General features: G+C 34.3%; 2 protein-coding genes across 2 annotated transcripts; one reads left to right on the top strand and one right to left on the bottom strand.

The window, feature by feature from the left end:
* Nucleotides 1-3,965: 3,965 nt before the first annotated feature.
* Nucleotides 3,966-9,342, top strand: LOC108994852 (high mobility group B protein 3-like). The gene is made up of 7 exons (XM_018970246.2): nt 3,966-4,236; nt 7,320-7,390; nt 7,577-7,699; nt 7,801-7,858; nt 7,973-8,017; nt 8,646-8,729; nt 8,836-9,342. The coding sequence occupies exons 2-7, from the start codon at nt 7,332-7,334 to the stop codon at nt 9,034-9,036; spliced, it is 570 nt and encodes a 189-aa protein (XP_018825791.1). The 5' UTR covers nt 3,966-4,236; nt 7,320-7,331; the 3' UTR covers nt 9,037-9,342.
* Nucleotides 9,343-11,296: 1,954 nt separating this feature from the next.
* Nucleotides 11,297-15,475, bottom strand: LOC108994939 (E3 ubiquitin-protein ligase AIRP2-like). Its single transcript, XM_018970379.2, has 5 exons — nt 15,070-15,475; nt 13,870-14,020; nt 13,650-13,716; nt 13,308-13,542; nt 11,297-11,770 (listed from the first exon to the last, which is right to left on the bottom strand). The coding sequence occupies exons 1-5, from the start codon at nt 15,132-15,134 to the stop codon at nt 11,560-11,562; spliced, it is 729 nt and encodes a 242-aa protein (XP_018825924.1). The 5' UTR covers nt 15,135-15,475; the 3' UTR covers nt 11,297-11,559.
* Between the last annotated feature and the right edge of the window lie 1,953 nt (nt 15,476-17,428).

Raw genomic sequence — 17,428 nt, forward strand, 5'->3', positions numbered from 1 at the left:
AAATGAATAAATATAAGACCCATATGATAAGAAATTAATTTTTTATGAGTGGATCCTACTCTTTTTTAAAGCGATTGTATAGTATTTATGCATTCCACAACTGTATATAGTATTACTTTATTTTCTAAGTTATGGGCTGATCTCATACCCGATTATTTATTTGCATTATCTAAAATATATGTTAAATGATGTCGTTAAATTTTGATTAAAATAAAAAATAAATATAAAAATAGAATTGGAAGTGGGTGGGGTTGAAAATATAGATTGTTTTTGGCCTGACCTTTTCGGCTCGGAAATATTTCTTCCAACTCAAAATAATTTCAAGTTGGTCTGAAGTAAGACTTTCGACGGTTAGGATCGGGTGAACAGTCCTACCATGAGCACTTGAAAAATAGTTACAAATCTCTAGTAAATTTAAAAAATATGTGCATCTTACTGCTTACATACAAAAAATAGAAGCAACTAAACTTTACTTTGTTTATCAACTTCTTTTGGTGACTCCAAAATAGTTAGTAGATGCGAACTTTGGATTAGTGGAGAAATGGATTCAGTTTGGTATGTATGATTCATATCGTTTCATGCAGCTCTCTAGATAAACTGATCCATGCAGTAGTTTAGAATATATCAATGTCTCTTGTTGCATTTGTTTTCTGTGGTAGCAATAGGAATTGTGCCAATTTCCCTTTGCACAGACTCAATTCATGGCTTGATTTGATCAAAACATTTATTTCGCTGCCCCTTGATATACATCTAGCTCATGCCTGGATAAAACTATTGCAATTATGGCTTAAGCCTAGTTTTCACATTCTTTCATTATTTTATTATTATTTGTTATTACTATTCATTATTATATTATTATTATTTATTATTTTTTCATTATTATTCACATAATACCTAAAAATACCATAATATCCAAACGTAACTTTAATTTTCAATAATCCAACAATTCTGCTGTATACAGTCGAGTTAGGCAGTCGGTGTGCAGTCGGGACACCACGTCAGATTAAAAAAAAAAAAAAAACTATAGGAGTCGGTCTTTTCGCCACTTCTCCATGGGTCTTCCATTTCCCACTAGAACTTTCCCCTTCTCTCCATCGCCCCAACACTACCTTCCCCGTGAAATGCACCTATAAATCACCGAAGCACCTGATCTTTTTTCTTAAGAGGAATTTGATCAATTCCATTTCAGAAGTTATCCAAAAACTTGTCTAGCATTTCGTGTGTCAGTGACGAAACCAGCCAACTTAGAAGAGAGAAATGGATCTCAGAATCATGGGTATGGATTCTCCACTGTTCTCCACCCTGTAGCAGATGATGGACTTGCCCGATGACACCGAAAAGTCGTCCTTCAACGCTCCTACACGCACCTACATGCGCGACACCAAGGCCATGGCTACCACAGTGTACCACTCCCGCCGATTTCAAGGAGTACCCAAGCTCCTACGTGTTCATCATCGACATGCCTGAGAATGCCAACACAGATGCTATCTCTGCGGTTTGTGCTGATGGATGTTACCAGATAATTATCAGAGCTGACTAGAACAGAGGTTTTGGTCTCCATATGGTTGTTACCAAATCAAGCAAAACCCATCTGTGGGAGACGAACTTGAGAGAGAGAGAGAGAGAGAGAGAGAGAGAGGTGGAATCGCTTTTGTGGGAGACGAACCTGAGGCCGCGGTGGAATCGTCTTCAACTCAGTGTCGGAGTCAGTTTCTTCGTGCGGAAGAAATGCAGAGAGGGAGGGAATTGAGGAGAGGGAAACTAAGGAGGGGAAGTGCGGCGTGGTTAACCTTTGTAAACGAAACGATGCGTTTTTCTTGTTCCACATCAACAGCTGTTTGCAAGTCGTTTACTTAAGGCGACTGTATTAAGCATTTTACATAATCCAATGAGACAAAATTACTCACACAATGACAAAGGGCATGTACTTTTTTTTTTTTTTTTCCCTAAGCAAACAAATTTTTATTAGAAATGAAAAGGATGATATATGTGGAAGGGGTGAGGTTCCCCAACGAACGCTCTAACACAATAAACATAGTGCAAAAGTGATGAAAAAAAATAAAACAATTTTTTTTGGACCAATTTATTCGTTCCCACCTATGCCCTATAAAGAGGGCGCCGTCTTAAAAGACGGTAGTTAGCAGTTCGCAAAGTTATGTGAACTATAGAACCACCGTCGATAGCGGTGGAACCTCTGTTGGAATCGATGAAAGTTGTGAGTGTACTGTAGTTTGTCGTCTTGAGATATTTTTTAGAGAGATTTGTAGTTCATTTTTCAATATTATCGGTTAGGAAAAACGATAACATAGTTGGAAGCACGGCATTGGATGAACTGATTTGCAATCGGTTATTTGTCTTCTCATGCATCTGTGGTGGTGTGTAGCAACTATGCGCCAGTGGTAGGGAGGCGAGGCAGGGCAGATCTGGAAGATCTCGACGTGGGGAATCTGCTGGTACGGTGCATGTAACCAACGAAGGCGTTGTGGAGGGTGAAGACCACGCGCGGAAACAAGCCGTGTGAGGGCCACGTACTGAGCTTTTTGGTGTGATTCCACTCTATCCCAGTAGATCGGTAGCTATAGAATGACGTGGTGGGACGCGTGTCAACTAATGGTGGTTGGAGTGCAATAGATCTAATCAAAATTGAATCGGTAGAGTGGGGAGGAAACAAATACTACCATAGTGTACACAATGAGGTAATGAAAAAGGAAAAGAAAGGAAGGTGTCTAGCGACGACACTTGAAGTGATTTGAGTTTCCTGGAGAGAATGGATCTCTCTCCAAACAGGAGATCACCATTTTAGTTTAACCGACAAAGGGCATGTACTTAAGCGAAAGATATAGGACTCGGGAGTTTGAGTCCTATATTTTACATTCAGTAGATATTATATGTTTTAAATGAAATTGAAAGGATTATTGTTTTCTAAGAAACTACTAATATTTATGTTTTTCCATAAATATTTATGCATTTTTTATTTTACCCGTTTAATTCATAATACTTACGGTTACAGCATTCTTTTCATATTCCATCAAATAAATGAGAATTTTGCAATATAATTTTAAGAATTTTGCTACTTGCAAATTTAATATGTTATCTTTCTAAGTGTAATGAGAACTGTTATAATTATAAAATTTTTAAAAAGTTAGATCACTATTTTTGTTATAATTGTAATTCTAGGGCAAAAATATATTAAATAAAGAAGTACCAAGTCTATACTAAAATTTTATACAAAATAAATTTATAAATTGATATGTTTCATATAAAATATTTGATTTATTTTATAATAAGAAAATTATACAATTTGATAACATTAAAATATGATAATTTATAATCTTCAATTTTTTTATGTAGATTCAAGAATTTTAATAAAGAAATAAATTTTGCAGTCTTAGGGTAATTTGAATGTTAAATTGAGTTGAGTTGAGATGATAAAATATTGTTAGAATATTATTATTATTATTTTAAAATTTGAAAAAGTTAAATTGTTTATTATATTTTGTATTAAGATTTGAAAAAATTGTAATGATGAGTTGAGATGAATTGATATGAATTTGGTTTCCAAACGAAGCCTTAGGATGCTCAAGTCTCGAATATTTAAAAAAAAAAAATTGGATAAATTTTAAAATTTTCATATAAAAATGATTTTCTTAATTATAAATCTCATTTTTGTTTTAAAAAATATGCATTATTTAGATATTCGAATCTAGCATTACTATTCTTATTAAAAACTCTTGCGGAAAGGTGAGCTAGGTGCGGTGACGTTAAGTTCGAAGTGTCAATGCCCGAGCAGTTCAACGTCACAGGGTCCCCCAAATAGCCACGTGTCAGATTATTGGAGCTTACATAAATATCTCCATTGTCACATTCCAAACACACAAATTTCGCGCCTCTTTGATGGAAACCGGCTACAGTCCGGTTGACCACCCTATGAAAAGTTTACTGGCTGTTCCGGTTGCCTTACTTAATTTCTCTCGTTCGTACACCCCCTGCTTACTGCTTTCTTTCTTTCCCGGTGTTTCCTTTGCTTCTCAGTTCTTGCTCTGATTCTCTGTTTCATTTCGTATTTTTCTCGTTGCTCGTGGAAGAGTCTCCGCCTCTTAGCTCCTTTCCTCAAAGGTACCTCTGTCTTTGGAGATCCTTTCCGCCGTTTTTTTCCGTCCTAAGTGGCTATGTCTCCGTTTGGTTGCTGAGAAAATTTTGATAAACGAGAAGCGAGTGGAGAACTTGTAGTAGTTGGTAAGTTGTTATCAACGGCCTGTGTATTTTATTTTTTACTAAACCTTCAAAACAAAGCACAGCATAAATCTTCGGGCTTATAAAGAAATCGTCTTAATTAGGCCAAAAAGAAAGATAGGTATTGACAGCTTGTTGATAGAATATTTATGCTCATGCTCATTTTTCCTTTTTTTGGTAGAATCTTATGATCGAGACTCTCTCTTTATATGTTTGCGTTTTTGTAACCTGATTTCTTCTGTGTGCGTGCCGTCTGTTTTGGATGACTATTTGTCAGGATCATGCAGAGCTTCTTTTAACGAGTTGATTGATTTTTTCCCCTTTGGAGTTTTGTTTGATTCTAAGTTGGTGCAATATTCAAGTCGGAGAAAAAAAAAAAGATTGCAAAGGATTTAAGTGTTTTTTTTTTTGAAATGGCAAAGGATTTAAGTTTGTTTTGTTAAGTGTAATTACCTACAACATTTGTTAAGTGTAAGTTTAAACCAAACTTTTCTGAAAAAACAAAAAAAGAGTTCGAACCAGACTGCTCGTTCAACTCATTTTAGATTAGATTGAGGCTGCTTTTGGTTATTGATCAAGTTCGATTCAGATTTAAACCTCTTTTAATATTTAAACATTTAACTCTTAAATTATAAAATTTATTTCAATTCAAAATTTATTTACACGTGATATTCATAATTATTTTTAATTCAACACTTCTTTATATGCAAGACTCACAATATTTTCAAATTTTTATAAATATATCTAAACTCAATTTAACATTTAAATACATTTAAATTCATCTTAAGTGAGCTCCATAGAATTCATTCTACCATCTCAACTCATTACTATTTATAAATAATTTAAATTAATTCAATTTATCTCAACATCCAAATACAGCACGTAGATGCCACGTCAGCACCATTACATGCGTGACACTTATAATTTCTTAAAAGTTAAAACTAGTAAAACTCATCTTAAAGAATACAAATTGAAAAAAAAAAAAGCGAAAAATCAAGGGATTTCTTGGATTTTTCACGTGCACTGCCTGGGCCAAGCGCGGCATGGGTCGTGTGACCGAGGCATTACTTGGATTCTGCCCAAGTGATGCCTGGGACAAGTCAAGGCATTGCATGGGGTAGGTTGGGCTTGGGAAGCCTGGGTCTCAGCGCAATCCAGGCATTTTTTTTTTCCAATTTTTTGTCTTTTGATTTGTTTCTTTGGGCTTTTTAATGTTTTTTTTTGTTACATAAAAAAATTATTATTGTTACTTTTTTTTACAGATGCTGCGATGCATGTAAAAAAACTTGTGACACTCAGGTCTCGTTATTTTTATAATTTTTTTCAACTTATCTCGTCTAATCATTATAATTTTTCTAAATTTTAACACAAAATAAAATAAATAATTTAATTTTTTCAAATCTCAAACTAAAAATAATATTAACAAATATATTTTAATAATATTTTATTTAACTTTAATCTCATATGTGAAAACAAACGAGATTTCAGGAATGGTGTTTCACTACATACCATATAAAGAAGAAAAGTTGAAAACCCTAACTCTCATTCTCTCCTCTTCTCTCTTCTCTCTCCCTTCACCATTTTGTTCTACTTCTAGGCTTCAATTCCATCTCTTCTTCCACTTTTCCTTCTTGAAGCTTGTGACTATGAGACACCAACGGGTCACAGCGTGGCCATGGGTTTGCAAAGAGACCCACTGCCATTTGGGGCCTTGGTTCTTTGCTCAAACCCAATGACATGACAGGCCATAGGACTTTGCCTCGAGCCACAGGCCACGACGTGGCTGGGGGTTTGCTTAGAGAACCACAGCTAGGATGGGCTGTGGGTCTGAGCTTCGAGCTAGAACATGGTGTGACTGTGGTCTTGCCACTTGCGTCATTGTGATTTTTTTTTTTTGGTTTAAGACGATATTTTTTGGATCTGTGTTTGTATATTTGTTGTTTGATGATTGATATGTTAATTTGAAGGATAGATTTGTGGACTTGGCGAAGGGATTTGCGAAATGTGGGTTGTTTGGCGGATTCCAAATGGTTTGTACAGTGGATTTGCCCCCCGGAATCCTGGCGGTGGCACCCGCCCACGTTGGCTAGGGCCCAACTTCCCCCCAGCCCATGCTGGGCCAGGGTTGCGGGTAGCACCTCTAAATATTACTAATGACGAGTTAAAATGATCAAAGTTGAAAGCATAGAGCAAAACGTTTAAAAGTAGGGTATGTGGACTAATCTGTCCAAAGGCAAACCACATTATTTTATTGTTTCACTTTTTTTAAGAGGTTAAATATATGTGTCTAGGTATGGTACATTGATTTGTATAGTTGGAACACTTTTACACTGGCATGGTTGCTTTAGAGCATTCACATCTCATTCCTTATAAAATTTCCTATAATTTAGTTAAAAAGTACATTCCCTAAAATTTTTTCTTAAATTTTATTCATTTTTCAAAAACTTCCTACATCTCATTTTCTATATTTTTTTTATTCTATTAAAATAATATTTCTCTATTCTTTCTTTATTATTTTTTCTCTTACTTCCATTTACAAACTTAACTACTCAATTTTTTTTCTTATATTTTGAACTATTACTCTAGTGAATATTTTAAACAAAAATTTAAATTATTTTTTTGTGGATATGATAATATTTTTAAAATTAATTTTTTTTATATTTTCGTAATTAATTAAATTATTTTTAAAATTATTATTTAAAATTATAACAAATATGAGTATGAGAGAAAGTGTAGATGATTAGAAAAAGAATTTATTTTATGTATTAGAATAAGATATTGATAAAAAAATAGTTTAGGAGATGAATAGTGATTTCCTATATTTGAACTACTGTTTATCCCCTAAACATTTTTCCTAAAATAGGGATTAGGATGTGGAAAGTATTTTGATCAAAACCTTAAAATAAACCTCAAATTATAGGAAAAGTAGTAATTTGGGGCATGAAATGTGAATGCTCTCAACCAAGCTTTTGCTTCTTCTCTCATTGTTGTTCAGCCATTGCCTTCACCGTTTTGTAACATTTGAAGGCGGTGTCACAGTTAACTATGTATTGAATTGCTCCATTACGATGCTATTATTTATACAGGAGATTGAAACGATGAAGAGTAAGGGGGTTGCTAATTACTCAAATGAAGCTTTGAAGCCTGTGGAGGAAAGGTTAGTTCTTTCATGCATTGTTTAGGCTTAAGATATGCTCATAAGTAAATTTATTTTAGGATACTGGTTTCACAACCAATCCGCTATGTGATCAGGTTTATCGATTTCTGATGTCACATACTTAATGGTGCATACAGCGTATACAGGAATATTGTAGTGATGTATCATGTATATTCAATTTTTCAGAAAGGTTGGGAAGCGAAAAGCCATGACAAAGGCTGACAAGAGTGTCAAACAGAAGAAGCAGAGAAATGCTAAGAAAGATCCAAATAAACCTAAACGACCTGCCAGTGCTTTCTTTGTGTTCCTGTTTGTATCTCTCCTCTGTTGCTTTCTCTATAAAATTTTCTTGATTTTTGGGAGAGGTGAGTTTGAAAATCAATCTGATACATGTCATGTCAATATAATAGTGAGGAGTTTAGGAAGGACTTCAAGAAAGAGCACCCTGATGTTAAAGCTGTGTCAGCTGTAAGATTTTATTTTATATTTGATCAGTATAAGATTTTCCTTGCTTCTGTATGATAATGCAATTCTTTTCCCCCAAAAGCCAACTGATTCATTCCTTGTTTGCTTTAATTAAAGGTTGGGAAAGCTGGAGGACAGAAGTGGAAATCCATGTCTGATGCTGTAAGAACTCTCAATTTTTTATTTTTTTTTATATCTGTTTGTTAGTAATGACAAAATACCAATATTTTGGGGATTTTCCGTCCTTTGAAGCTGTTTTCCTCTACTTAATAGCCGAACTGTCTGAAAAGCTCTTGCAAGATATAAACCATTATGAAAACATTTGATTTACTGCTTAGATACGAAACCTCTTTGAAAGTCATTGTTAATTGCCTGAAGCATTATTGACTTGACATATTCCAAACGATCCATGGTGGTTTTAGCCCTTCAATCCATTGAGGGAGAGATGGGTGTTCTAGTGAGGTTGATAATGGAATATGGATTTAGTTAAGGTCATTCAGCTATAAGCACATGGTCTTCTGGTGAAAGGACAGTTTTTAGATCAGTCTTGTTTGCATTCAAAATCCAGTTCAACTCATCTCATCATTACAACTTTTTCAAATTTTTACACAAAATTTAATAAATAATTTAATTTTTATTTTACTATTTACAAACCATCTCAACTCATCTCTGAATCCAAACGACTCCTAGTGGTGGAGAGATGGTCCTTTTGTTGAAAAAAACTTTGTGATGTTGTTTTTGGATTCGACCGTGTGTGTTTTTAACTTGAGCTTATTGCCTGGTTTGGAAGGAAAAAGCTCAATATGAAGCCAAGGCTGCAAAGAGGAAGTCCGAGTATGAGAAGCTTATGAAAGCAGCATACAACAAGAAGCAGGTGAATATATTATTATATCTAATTCTTATTTTGGTTTTCTAATCTTGGTAATTTGGAAGGTTTGTTTACTACTGCATCTTTCATGTTTATGTTGATATATAAGTAGAGCACGACAGATGATGGTGATGTGGAGCCAGACTGGTCAGAATCTGAAGTGAATGATGAAGAGGATGAAGCTAGTGCAGAATATCTTAATATGCTTTTAGTTCTGTGTTGTCTTGCCTGGAATGCTTTGTGTTACCTGCCATGTGATTGGGAACCCTCGGGACCATGTGATTGGGAACCCTCGGGAAGTGAACTGAAGTGAGGAAGAAGACTCAGTTAGACTTAATATAATATGTTGGATGTTGGTGGGCCATATGTTTACATGGGCCGGTAGGTTTAATTCAGACAGTGTGGGTTATTATAATATGGGCTTGTCCTTAGTTAGTTCAGTTAAATTGTTATTAGCTGTAATAGTGGGGCCCATTATCGTTTCCAAGGGCACCGTTGTCATTTACTTGCATTTCGGTTATGCTTTTTGTTTTGTTGTTAGTACCGATGGAATGTTCTTATCATGTTTGTTGTGTCTAATGCTACTTGATTTACTGAAGTCAAAACTCGATTGACAGCATCGTCCTTGTTTTCTTTAACCTGTTACGATGGGTAACTATTTCGTTGAACATATGCTGGATTCCTGTGAAATTATTCAAAACGGTTAAGGTTAAAAGTGCATTGGGTTCGAATTGGCTTCAGAGATATGACCTGATTGTGAAGGGAAATTGCAAGCAGCATGGAGAACAGAAAAAAAATGTGTACCTAATAGAAAATAAGGACTACAATGGGAACTTAGCTTAAACTAGTTAGGTGACTCATGCAGAAAATCAAGTAGACGTATAAATTTTTACATTAAAGGCATATATGTGGCTTAGGCTTTGTTTGGATGTTAAGAATATTTTAGATCATTCGTAAATAGTAATAAATAGTTTGTAAATAATATTGAACTGTTTGTGAATAATAATAAAATAATCTAAGAACAATTATGTTTCCAAACACTCTTAAACTTATCGGTTTAAGTTTCAGGGTGGTTTTATTTATCTTTTGACAAGTTTGGTTATGGTTGCAAATATACTCACCCATGTCTAAAGTTCAAACCCAATTTCTAGGAGCTATCGGACTAGAGAGATTTTTTCCTTAAATTACTCGAGATGCAATTACAAAAACTCTTTGTTGAAAGCTTATGCACTCTCGAAATTAGTTAAGATGTTGTTCCGGACACCCGATACCAATAATTTTTTTTAAAGAACTAGCAAAAACATAGGCTTTGTTTATTTTCACAAAACTTCTCAACTCATCTTATCTAATCATTCCAACTTTTTTAAATTTTCATACAAAATAAAATAAAAAATTCAAACTTTTCAAATTCTAAAACAAAAATAATATTAAAAAAATGTATTCTAATAATATTTTATTTAAATTTAAATTTTTATCTCAATTCATCTTACGAAAACAAACGAGTCCTTACCAACATATTGTGCATCAAACTTGGGAGACTGTGCTGTTGTGTCGCGTTTGCTTTTGAGTTTTCCGAATTCCCCAGTTTGACGAAAGAGCATTTTCAATGAATTAGTCAAAGTTAAATGACATTTTTTATGAATATAAGAGAAATTTAACTATTCCATTTTCATAAATCTTTATATTGGAATATCTATTTTTTCATTATATAACAATAAAATAATGTAAGATGAATTTGATTTTAGTTATTCACATCAAATCTCCACATTGAATTATCTATTTATTCATTATATAGTAATGAGTAACTAATAATTTCAAAATTATTTAATTTTTTTAATTATTAATTTTTTTAATTTTATCATATTTTACTATTTTACCTATTATATATTAATTAATAATCATATTCTAATTAAATTAATATATCATTAACTCAAATTAATGTATCAATTGTGATAAAATGTGAGAGAAAGAAAGGAAGAGAAAAATAATTAATAAAATATGTATTTGATATATGTACAGTAACCTTTAAATTTAGAAAAACTTTTGAAAGTCACTATAGCTAAATTCTATTTAACTAATTCATTGTGAGCATGTTTTGCTCTCTAATAACTGAATACTAAATGAATTTAACTTTTAACTAATCTATCGAAGATGTTCGAGTAATTTGTAGAAATACGGTTGTATATGCTTGACGTTGTTCTTTCTTATAAAATATTAATAAAAGAACAAGAAACAAGAAAAGAAAAAGGAGGGGGAGTGGTACTTTAGGCAGTTTTTGGGTCTTTTGGTGGGTGTCCTATTTCTGCCACATCACAGCGTTCACTATGTTTCCGAGGTTCTCTGCCAGATCGAGTGACCACCAGCCTTGGAATGTGCCCTTCGAAATGGCAGTGTGGAACTCCAACTCATTTGGAAGACATGGATATAAGCCATATACAAAACCGGAGTGGCGGTTTGGCAGACCCTTCTTTTAGGCTTACAGCCACAAGCAGAACACTTTCAAAGGGAGAGCGAAATAACTAATAAACTCTTTCTAAAAATATTAAAAAAAAAAAAAAAATGATCTCCATATCTTAAGTGAACAGCCAGAGTATTATAATCACTCAAAATTATAATATACTGCACAAAGTTTGAGCCATGTCAACCGTTCTATGATGTACTGCAAACTATAAAATATAATGCATATCAACAAAAGTAAAAAAATCAAATAATTTACTTTTGAGGTATGCTGAAAACAATTTACCTTATCAGCCATCTTGCAGGAGACATGAATTATGTACAATTCACAAAATGTTATGTACAAGTTTTTTCACCAGCCCGGCCAGCATCTAGTCTGTTAACGGTGATAAGGGTCGTATGAATCAAATCTGGGCTCCAGAACAATGACAGGCAACTTATCGATGTACATAAAAAGTCTCTTCACGTTCTCCCTGGAGATAGCGAACAAATCGACGATTTCATTGTTACTGATGTAGATCCAGAGGTCATCTGTGTCGACTCTTTTGAGACTATCCCGGCAAAAGGGGCATGACTGAGATCGTATACGCCTAAGCAACCACGAAGCAACAAAACAACGAAGCAACAAAACATGATGACCAACTTAAAAAGTGTAGTTACTACCAGTAGAGATAAAATCTTGACCACACATTTTATATGGGTGGGGGATGCAGTGAAGTCTTTCTAGTTGTGCACTTATACAGGTAAGAAATGACCAAACATGAAGATACAATTCACTCCAGGCCCTAATTCTAGTGCCACTATCACGTTTGGGAGCAATCAACACAAGCAGCAGATTCAGTGTATGGACACAGACAATATCACAACCAGCAATGAATACATCAATATCGCTAAAGAAAGCATAGTTTCAAGTTTTGCTGATTTAGATGAAACCTAAAGTTGGTTCCTTGATATCTCCTGTTCTTTTCCAGTTGATATTTTGATGATTAGAGTGTCCATCACTTTGGCTAGAATGCCAAAGATAAGGCCTATATATGCTTCTCTAAAAACAGTGCACTACCGCAACAAAATAAAAAATCATATCTAAAAATCTCACAGAAATTTGTTTTCTAATACAGGAAAGATAATATATGCATAACTTTGTGATCTGTTATTTAACAGAAAAAGACTTTTTGACTTGTTAATGAAATGAGGTTTGGGTTTTTATTGTATGAATCTAACATAAAGCAAACACTTAACTTTTGATAAGTTCTAACATAGCATAAATGAATACATTTAGCACTTGGAAGTTTGTGTAAAAGATCAGGCCAAGATTACAGTCTACTGATACTGTCTTTAGTTGGCTGTGTATTCCAGAATGAGCAGGCTTTTCTGAACTGCCTGCCTAGGTTCTGAGATATCTTAATTATGAGAAAATGTGTTCCTCAAGCTGATAGCATAATGTCTTTCAGGGAAAGAAGTATTTAACAGCTCCTACAAATGCGATCTACCGTGATTTCTGAGATGAGTCCTGGAAGGGGCTAAAATCCTCCCATAAACGCACGCATTCTGAACAAGTTCAATCATCAAACAGGACAAAATATGGTGCATCTGATTAACGAGTTTGATAAAAAGATCCCGGGAAACTGTTAAGGATAAAGTACATTCTGCAACACAAAGACCTTAACAATGATGGCAAAGAACAAGGTAAATCTACAGGGGCAAGTTGAAATTGAATGAGATAGTGAGTTTTGTGGTAAACAGATCTGGAATTCACAAGCTATGGCATGTGTGTGTGTGAGCATGTGAATCAGTGAGAGACCGAGAGAAGCCTCTCTGTTAAAAATCGTTTGTCCCCTCAAGAAAATCCTCTATGATAAAGACCATGGATATGCGCACTCCCTCCACAAAATGTGTCACAGTTAGTATGCAACAACAAAAGGCCATGAGCCTTAGGTACTCAATTGTATCAATTGCCCAACCCCCCCCCCCCCCCCCCCCCCCCTTCTCCTGTTAAGAAAATGCTTGATCCCATCTAATAAACAAGTACACGATCTTTATTACTTTCATAGGACAACCAAGTGCAGATGATAGATTGCAGACACATATGATAAAAATAGCCAGAAAATTGTGTAACAGTTAGCATACCAATTTTGGTAGCACTTTATACACATTGAATGGTTGCAAATAGGCAATACAACCTTGCCGTTCATCTCCATGCAAATCCCACATTCTTCTTCTCTCTCTAAATCAATTTCAGAGAGCTTTCCTTTGTCCGTCTCATATTTTCTCTTGTATTTGGCAGCACAAATTTCTCTCTGCTTCCTGTCTTCCACATCAGTGATTCCTCTTTGAAGTTGCATTAAAGAGGGAAATATTACACCTGTTCTTGAAGAAAAAAATGGTAAGAATTTGGATTCCTACACGGTTGGAATTAAACAAAAAAAAAAATCCAGGAAGCTGACAGAAGATTTCTTTGGAACCTATTACCATAGAACTCTTTTAGAGTGGCTTTCCTCTCATGAATATACATGGTGGTCTTCCCATCTTCATATACCTGTGGCAAACCGAAACTATAACAACCTTCACAAGATAAAGGAGCCTACTGCTCAATTAGATTTTAAACAGAAATTACGGCAATCAAAGAAAGAGACTGAAAACCAAAATACCAATTAATAGATCTGAAAGAACAATAGAAAATGAAATTTACCTTGTATATGAGAACTCTAAGCAATCCCAAGGCACCAGCAAGGTGACAATCAGTCCACTGAACAAGAAAGAGGAAGAAATGAGCAGCAGGACAGTAGGATAATCTCATCTGAAGACATGCGCCATCGTATTCCATTGGATAATCAGAAGCCCTGCATCAACATGACATACTTTAACTGTTAAAAACCATCATTTCTGACAAAAATTGCCGAATATACCCGATGGATTGAGTTATTTCTTTCTGTTCAGGAAAAAAAAGGACTAATGAGAATATATCAAAAGCAGAAGATGTATAAAATGCAATCAAAGCAATGCAAGAACCTAACAAAATAGAAATTATGCAATGGGTTCAGAGATATTCAAATATTGGTTTCAATGAGAATATAGCACTTGGTCTGCAGTCAACCATTTTCTTAAAAAAGATAAAAGGCTTAAAATCTCAGCTTTACACTTTACAGTGAGAATTGAGAGCTACACAAGCTTTGACTGTTTGTGTCTGACAGTGCACACAGTTACAGATCTAAAAAAGGATAGTCACTTCCGGTCACTCCTCAGGTTTTTGCATTGCCTTCAAACACCCACCGCTCCAATCGAACACATTTAAATATATATATACGTGTACATGTTCTGGGGGAATCACGGTTTCACAGGGCAACAGAATACCACACGCACAAAAAATAAAATAAAATAACTGTAAAACCGGTGGCAAAAGTCACCTTTGAAATTCAGCAAGAAAAAGAAAAGGCTAAATTCCAAACATAAGTGCCGGACCTCGATAACAGTGATCCAAGATAACCACAGAGCCCATCGAATAGAGAATCAATAACAGTAGTTAGAATGAACCACAAATTTCTCCAAATTGGTCATAAACATATTGCACATACAACCGTCATAATTCAATTCTAAAAGCCATTCCTTCATGGGTTTTTTCATTTTCATAACATTTTTTTCTTAAAAATATATTCCAATTAAGCTGCGAAAAAAATGAAAAAGAGAGTGACCCAAAAACACAGAGGAAGTGAATTAACAGCAGAAACTTGTTTCGCAGCTAAATCATGGGGAGAGAAAATTTTCAACAATAAAATTCTCATAATCATAGAGAGAATCCCGAAAATTCGTTTCATAAACTAAAACCCACCAACAAAAGAAAAAAGTGAAAAAGTGAAAAAAAAAAAAAAAAAGGCAAAAGAGAGAGATTTACAGGGTATTGGCAAACTGAATATCAGCTTCGAGGGCCTTAAGGGAATCCTTGAAAGACTTGCGCATTTTTCTCCGATTAAACTCATCCACCGACGGCTCACCCAATAATCCTAACACACTCCACCACCCATTCACTCCCACCTCAACGGCTGTAATCCATCAATACCCACAAAACCAAAATACTCTCAAATCAATCTACTCACAATACTTAAATCAACGGCCCAATAGCTTCTGTTTTTTTTATTGGTTACCCTTTTCTTTCAGATAACAATATTTCGGACTTAACAGCCTCGCGTCGTCCCAGAAATTCTTGCACTTTCGAGTGGTTTCGGAGGCAGGGAAAGAGAGGGATGTGGGACTGACTTGGCTTTGGCTTGGAACACACGTAATAGTAATATAATATATTTATCTCTAAATGTATATATATACATCTCTACTAATTATTAATGTGAGGTAGCCCGTGGCTTCCTTAAATGACCAAATTGCTCATCATCAAACCTCGAATTCCTAACATTATCACTTCCAATGCCGGATATCCTCTCTCTCATACATAATTGGACAGTTCTGGGTTGCGTCGAGGTGTCGTTTCGTGGTGAATGTTTCATGGGTGTGCGTGCCTCAGCGGGTGATGAGAGTGGGGGATAGAAAATCTGGTCTTGTATGAACAGAAACCAAGAACGGGAGAAGGTAGCGGCATCATCTACTGACACGTGTAGAGCATGCATAAGTTAGTCTAACCGTTACCGGTGGATCCCACAGTTGGTGGTTAGGTCCTTTGAAGGTTCTAGCATGGATTGGTCTCCGACAGCAAACCCAGCTGTACTGTATAACCAATTGGAAATTGTATGGGACAAACAGGTAGTAGATATGTAGATGTATTACATCATGTGTTTCCTTTTTAATAATTTTTTTTTAAGGTTACCTTGAAATTATGTTGCCCAATTGGTTAGATTATTAAAGGTTGAATTTGTCAATTATTATTTGGCCTCAGCTGAAATTATTTAATGTTATTGGTTTAAGGGTGGGACAAAGGACAATGTTTTGTTGCTTTTGGATAACCATGAGCTACCTACTCAATCAAGTTAAAAAGAAGGTCTAATCCAATCATGTCTTCTGCATTATTTTCTACTATTTTCTCCTCATGTAGTGGGAGCTTGCAACCCCAAGGGACGTTCAATTACTAATTTATTTATTCATTCGAGATGCTTGATTGGAGTTGTCGGTAATTTGTTTTGAACATAATACATCTCTTAATATTGTGGACGGGTTTTGTTACAAATTAACAACCGTTCATATTATACATCCTACATTTATAATTTTTTATAACGTGTAGAAGTGTTTTTTACAGAATGTAAAGTATGAGATAATGAATAATAACAAATGAAGAATTTTTTTATTATGAAAACTATTTGAATTTAAGAAAAAGTTTTGTTTAATTAGGGCTTGTTTATTTTTAAAGATGAGATGAGATTAAAGTTAAAAAATTAAATAAAATATTGTTAAAATATATTTTTTAATATTATTTTTATTTTAAAATTTGAAAAAGTTAAATTATTTATTTTATTTTATATTAGAAGTTGAGAAAATTATAATGATTAGATAAAATGAGATGAGATATTTTCTAAAAATAAACAAGACTGTTAAATTCCAACCTAAACATTTTTTAGAAAGTAATAAATGCTAATGACATCAACATCCTCAAGAAATTTAGAACTTTAGACTTCTACATATCATGATCATTCATTTGAAAAGTAAAATAAAGGATTGGAAATTAATAAGCCAACAATTGGCTAACAAAATATAACAACTGAATAAAATTTTAAAACAGCGTTCAAATCTATAATCTAAATTGACTAGTCGCTTTAAATTAACTAATTCAACTTCGGCGTCTCTGAATATGAGATTCGTAAGTTCACATTGCATTGAATGTTCAATGCCATGCCCCCATGGCATTATTACATCGGCTTTGATATAATTTATATTATTTTAAAAAAGGTTCGATTGGTATCTAAGATAATACTCCGAAAATATTAGTTAAATTGTAATTACAGTTCATTGATCAAATCAGTACAAAAACTCAGCCATCTAATAAGAAATTAATATGGAAATTGACACTTTTAAGACACGTGTATCATATTCATTCCCCCCCATCATATTTCTCCAACTTAGAGGTACGAAACCCCAAAAAAAAAAAAAAAAAAAAATCAGAATAACACTTTGTAAAAATAAATAGAGCCACCCTCCACCGTCCACCCTAAGACCAAAGTTAGATGGTGGGCCGACCCTAAGATCAATCAACTACCTTATTAGTCTATCACCCCATCCTAAATCATGAGAGGGTGATTCCTCTTTTGAAAAAA

Source organism: Juglans regia, chromosome 3, assembly GCF_001411555.2.
Source record: "Juglans regia cultivar Chandler chromosome 3, Walnut 2.0, whole genome shotgun sequence".
NCBI classification, from domain to species: Eukaryota; Viridiplantae; Streptophyta; class Magnoliopsida; order Fagales; family Juglandaceae; genus Juglans; species Juglans regia.

What these genes read in the sequence shown, in the direction of transcription:
- LOC108994852 (XM_018970246.2), top strand. Translation starts at nt 7,332, where the DNA reads ATGAAGAGTAAGGGGGTTGCTAATTACTCAAATGAAGCTTTGAAGCCT. An exon ending in AGTGCTTTCTTTGTGTTCCT is followed by an intron (nt 7,700 to 7,800) that starts GTTTGTATCTCT and finishes TCAATATAATAG; the next exon opens with TGAGGAGTTTAGGAAGGACT. An exon ending in CAGCATACAACAAGAAGCAG is followed by an intron (nt 8,730 to 8,835) that starts GTGAATATATTA and finishes ATATATAAGTAG; the next exon opens with AGCACGACAGATGATGGTGA.
- LOC108994939 (XM_018970379.2), bottom strand. Translation starts at nt 15,134, where the DNA reads ATGCGCAAGTCTTTCAAGGATTCCCTTAAGGCCCTCGAAGCTGATATT. An exon ending in CACTCTAAAAGAGTTCTATG is followed by an intron (nt 13,543 to 13,649) that starts GTAATAGGTTCC and finishes CTTCAAGAACAG; the next exon opens with GTGTAATATTTCCCTCTTTA. An exon ending in ATAAAGTGCTACCAAAATTG is followed by an intron (nt 11,771 to 13,307) that starts GTATGCTAACTG and finishes GTGGTTGCTTAG; the next exon opens with GCGTATACGATCTCAGTCAT.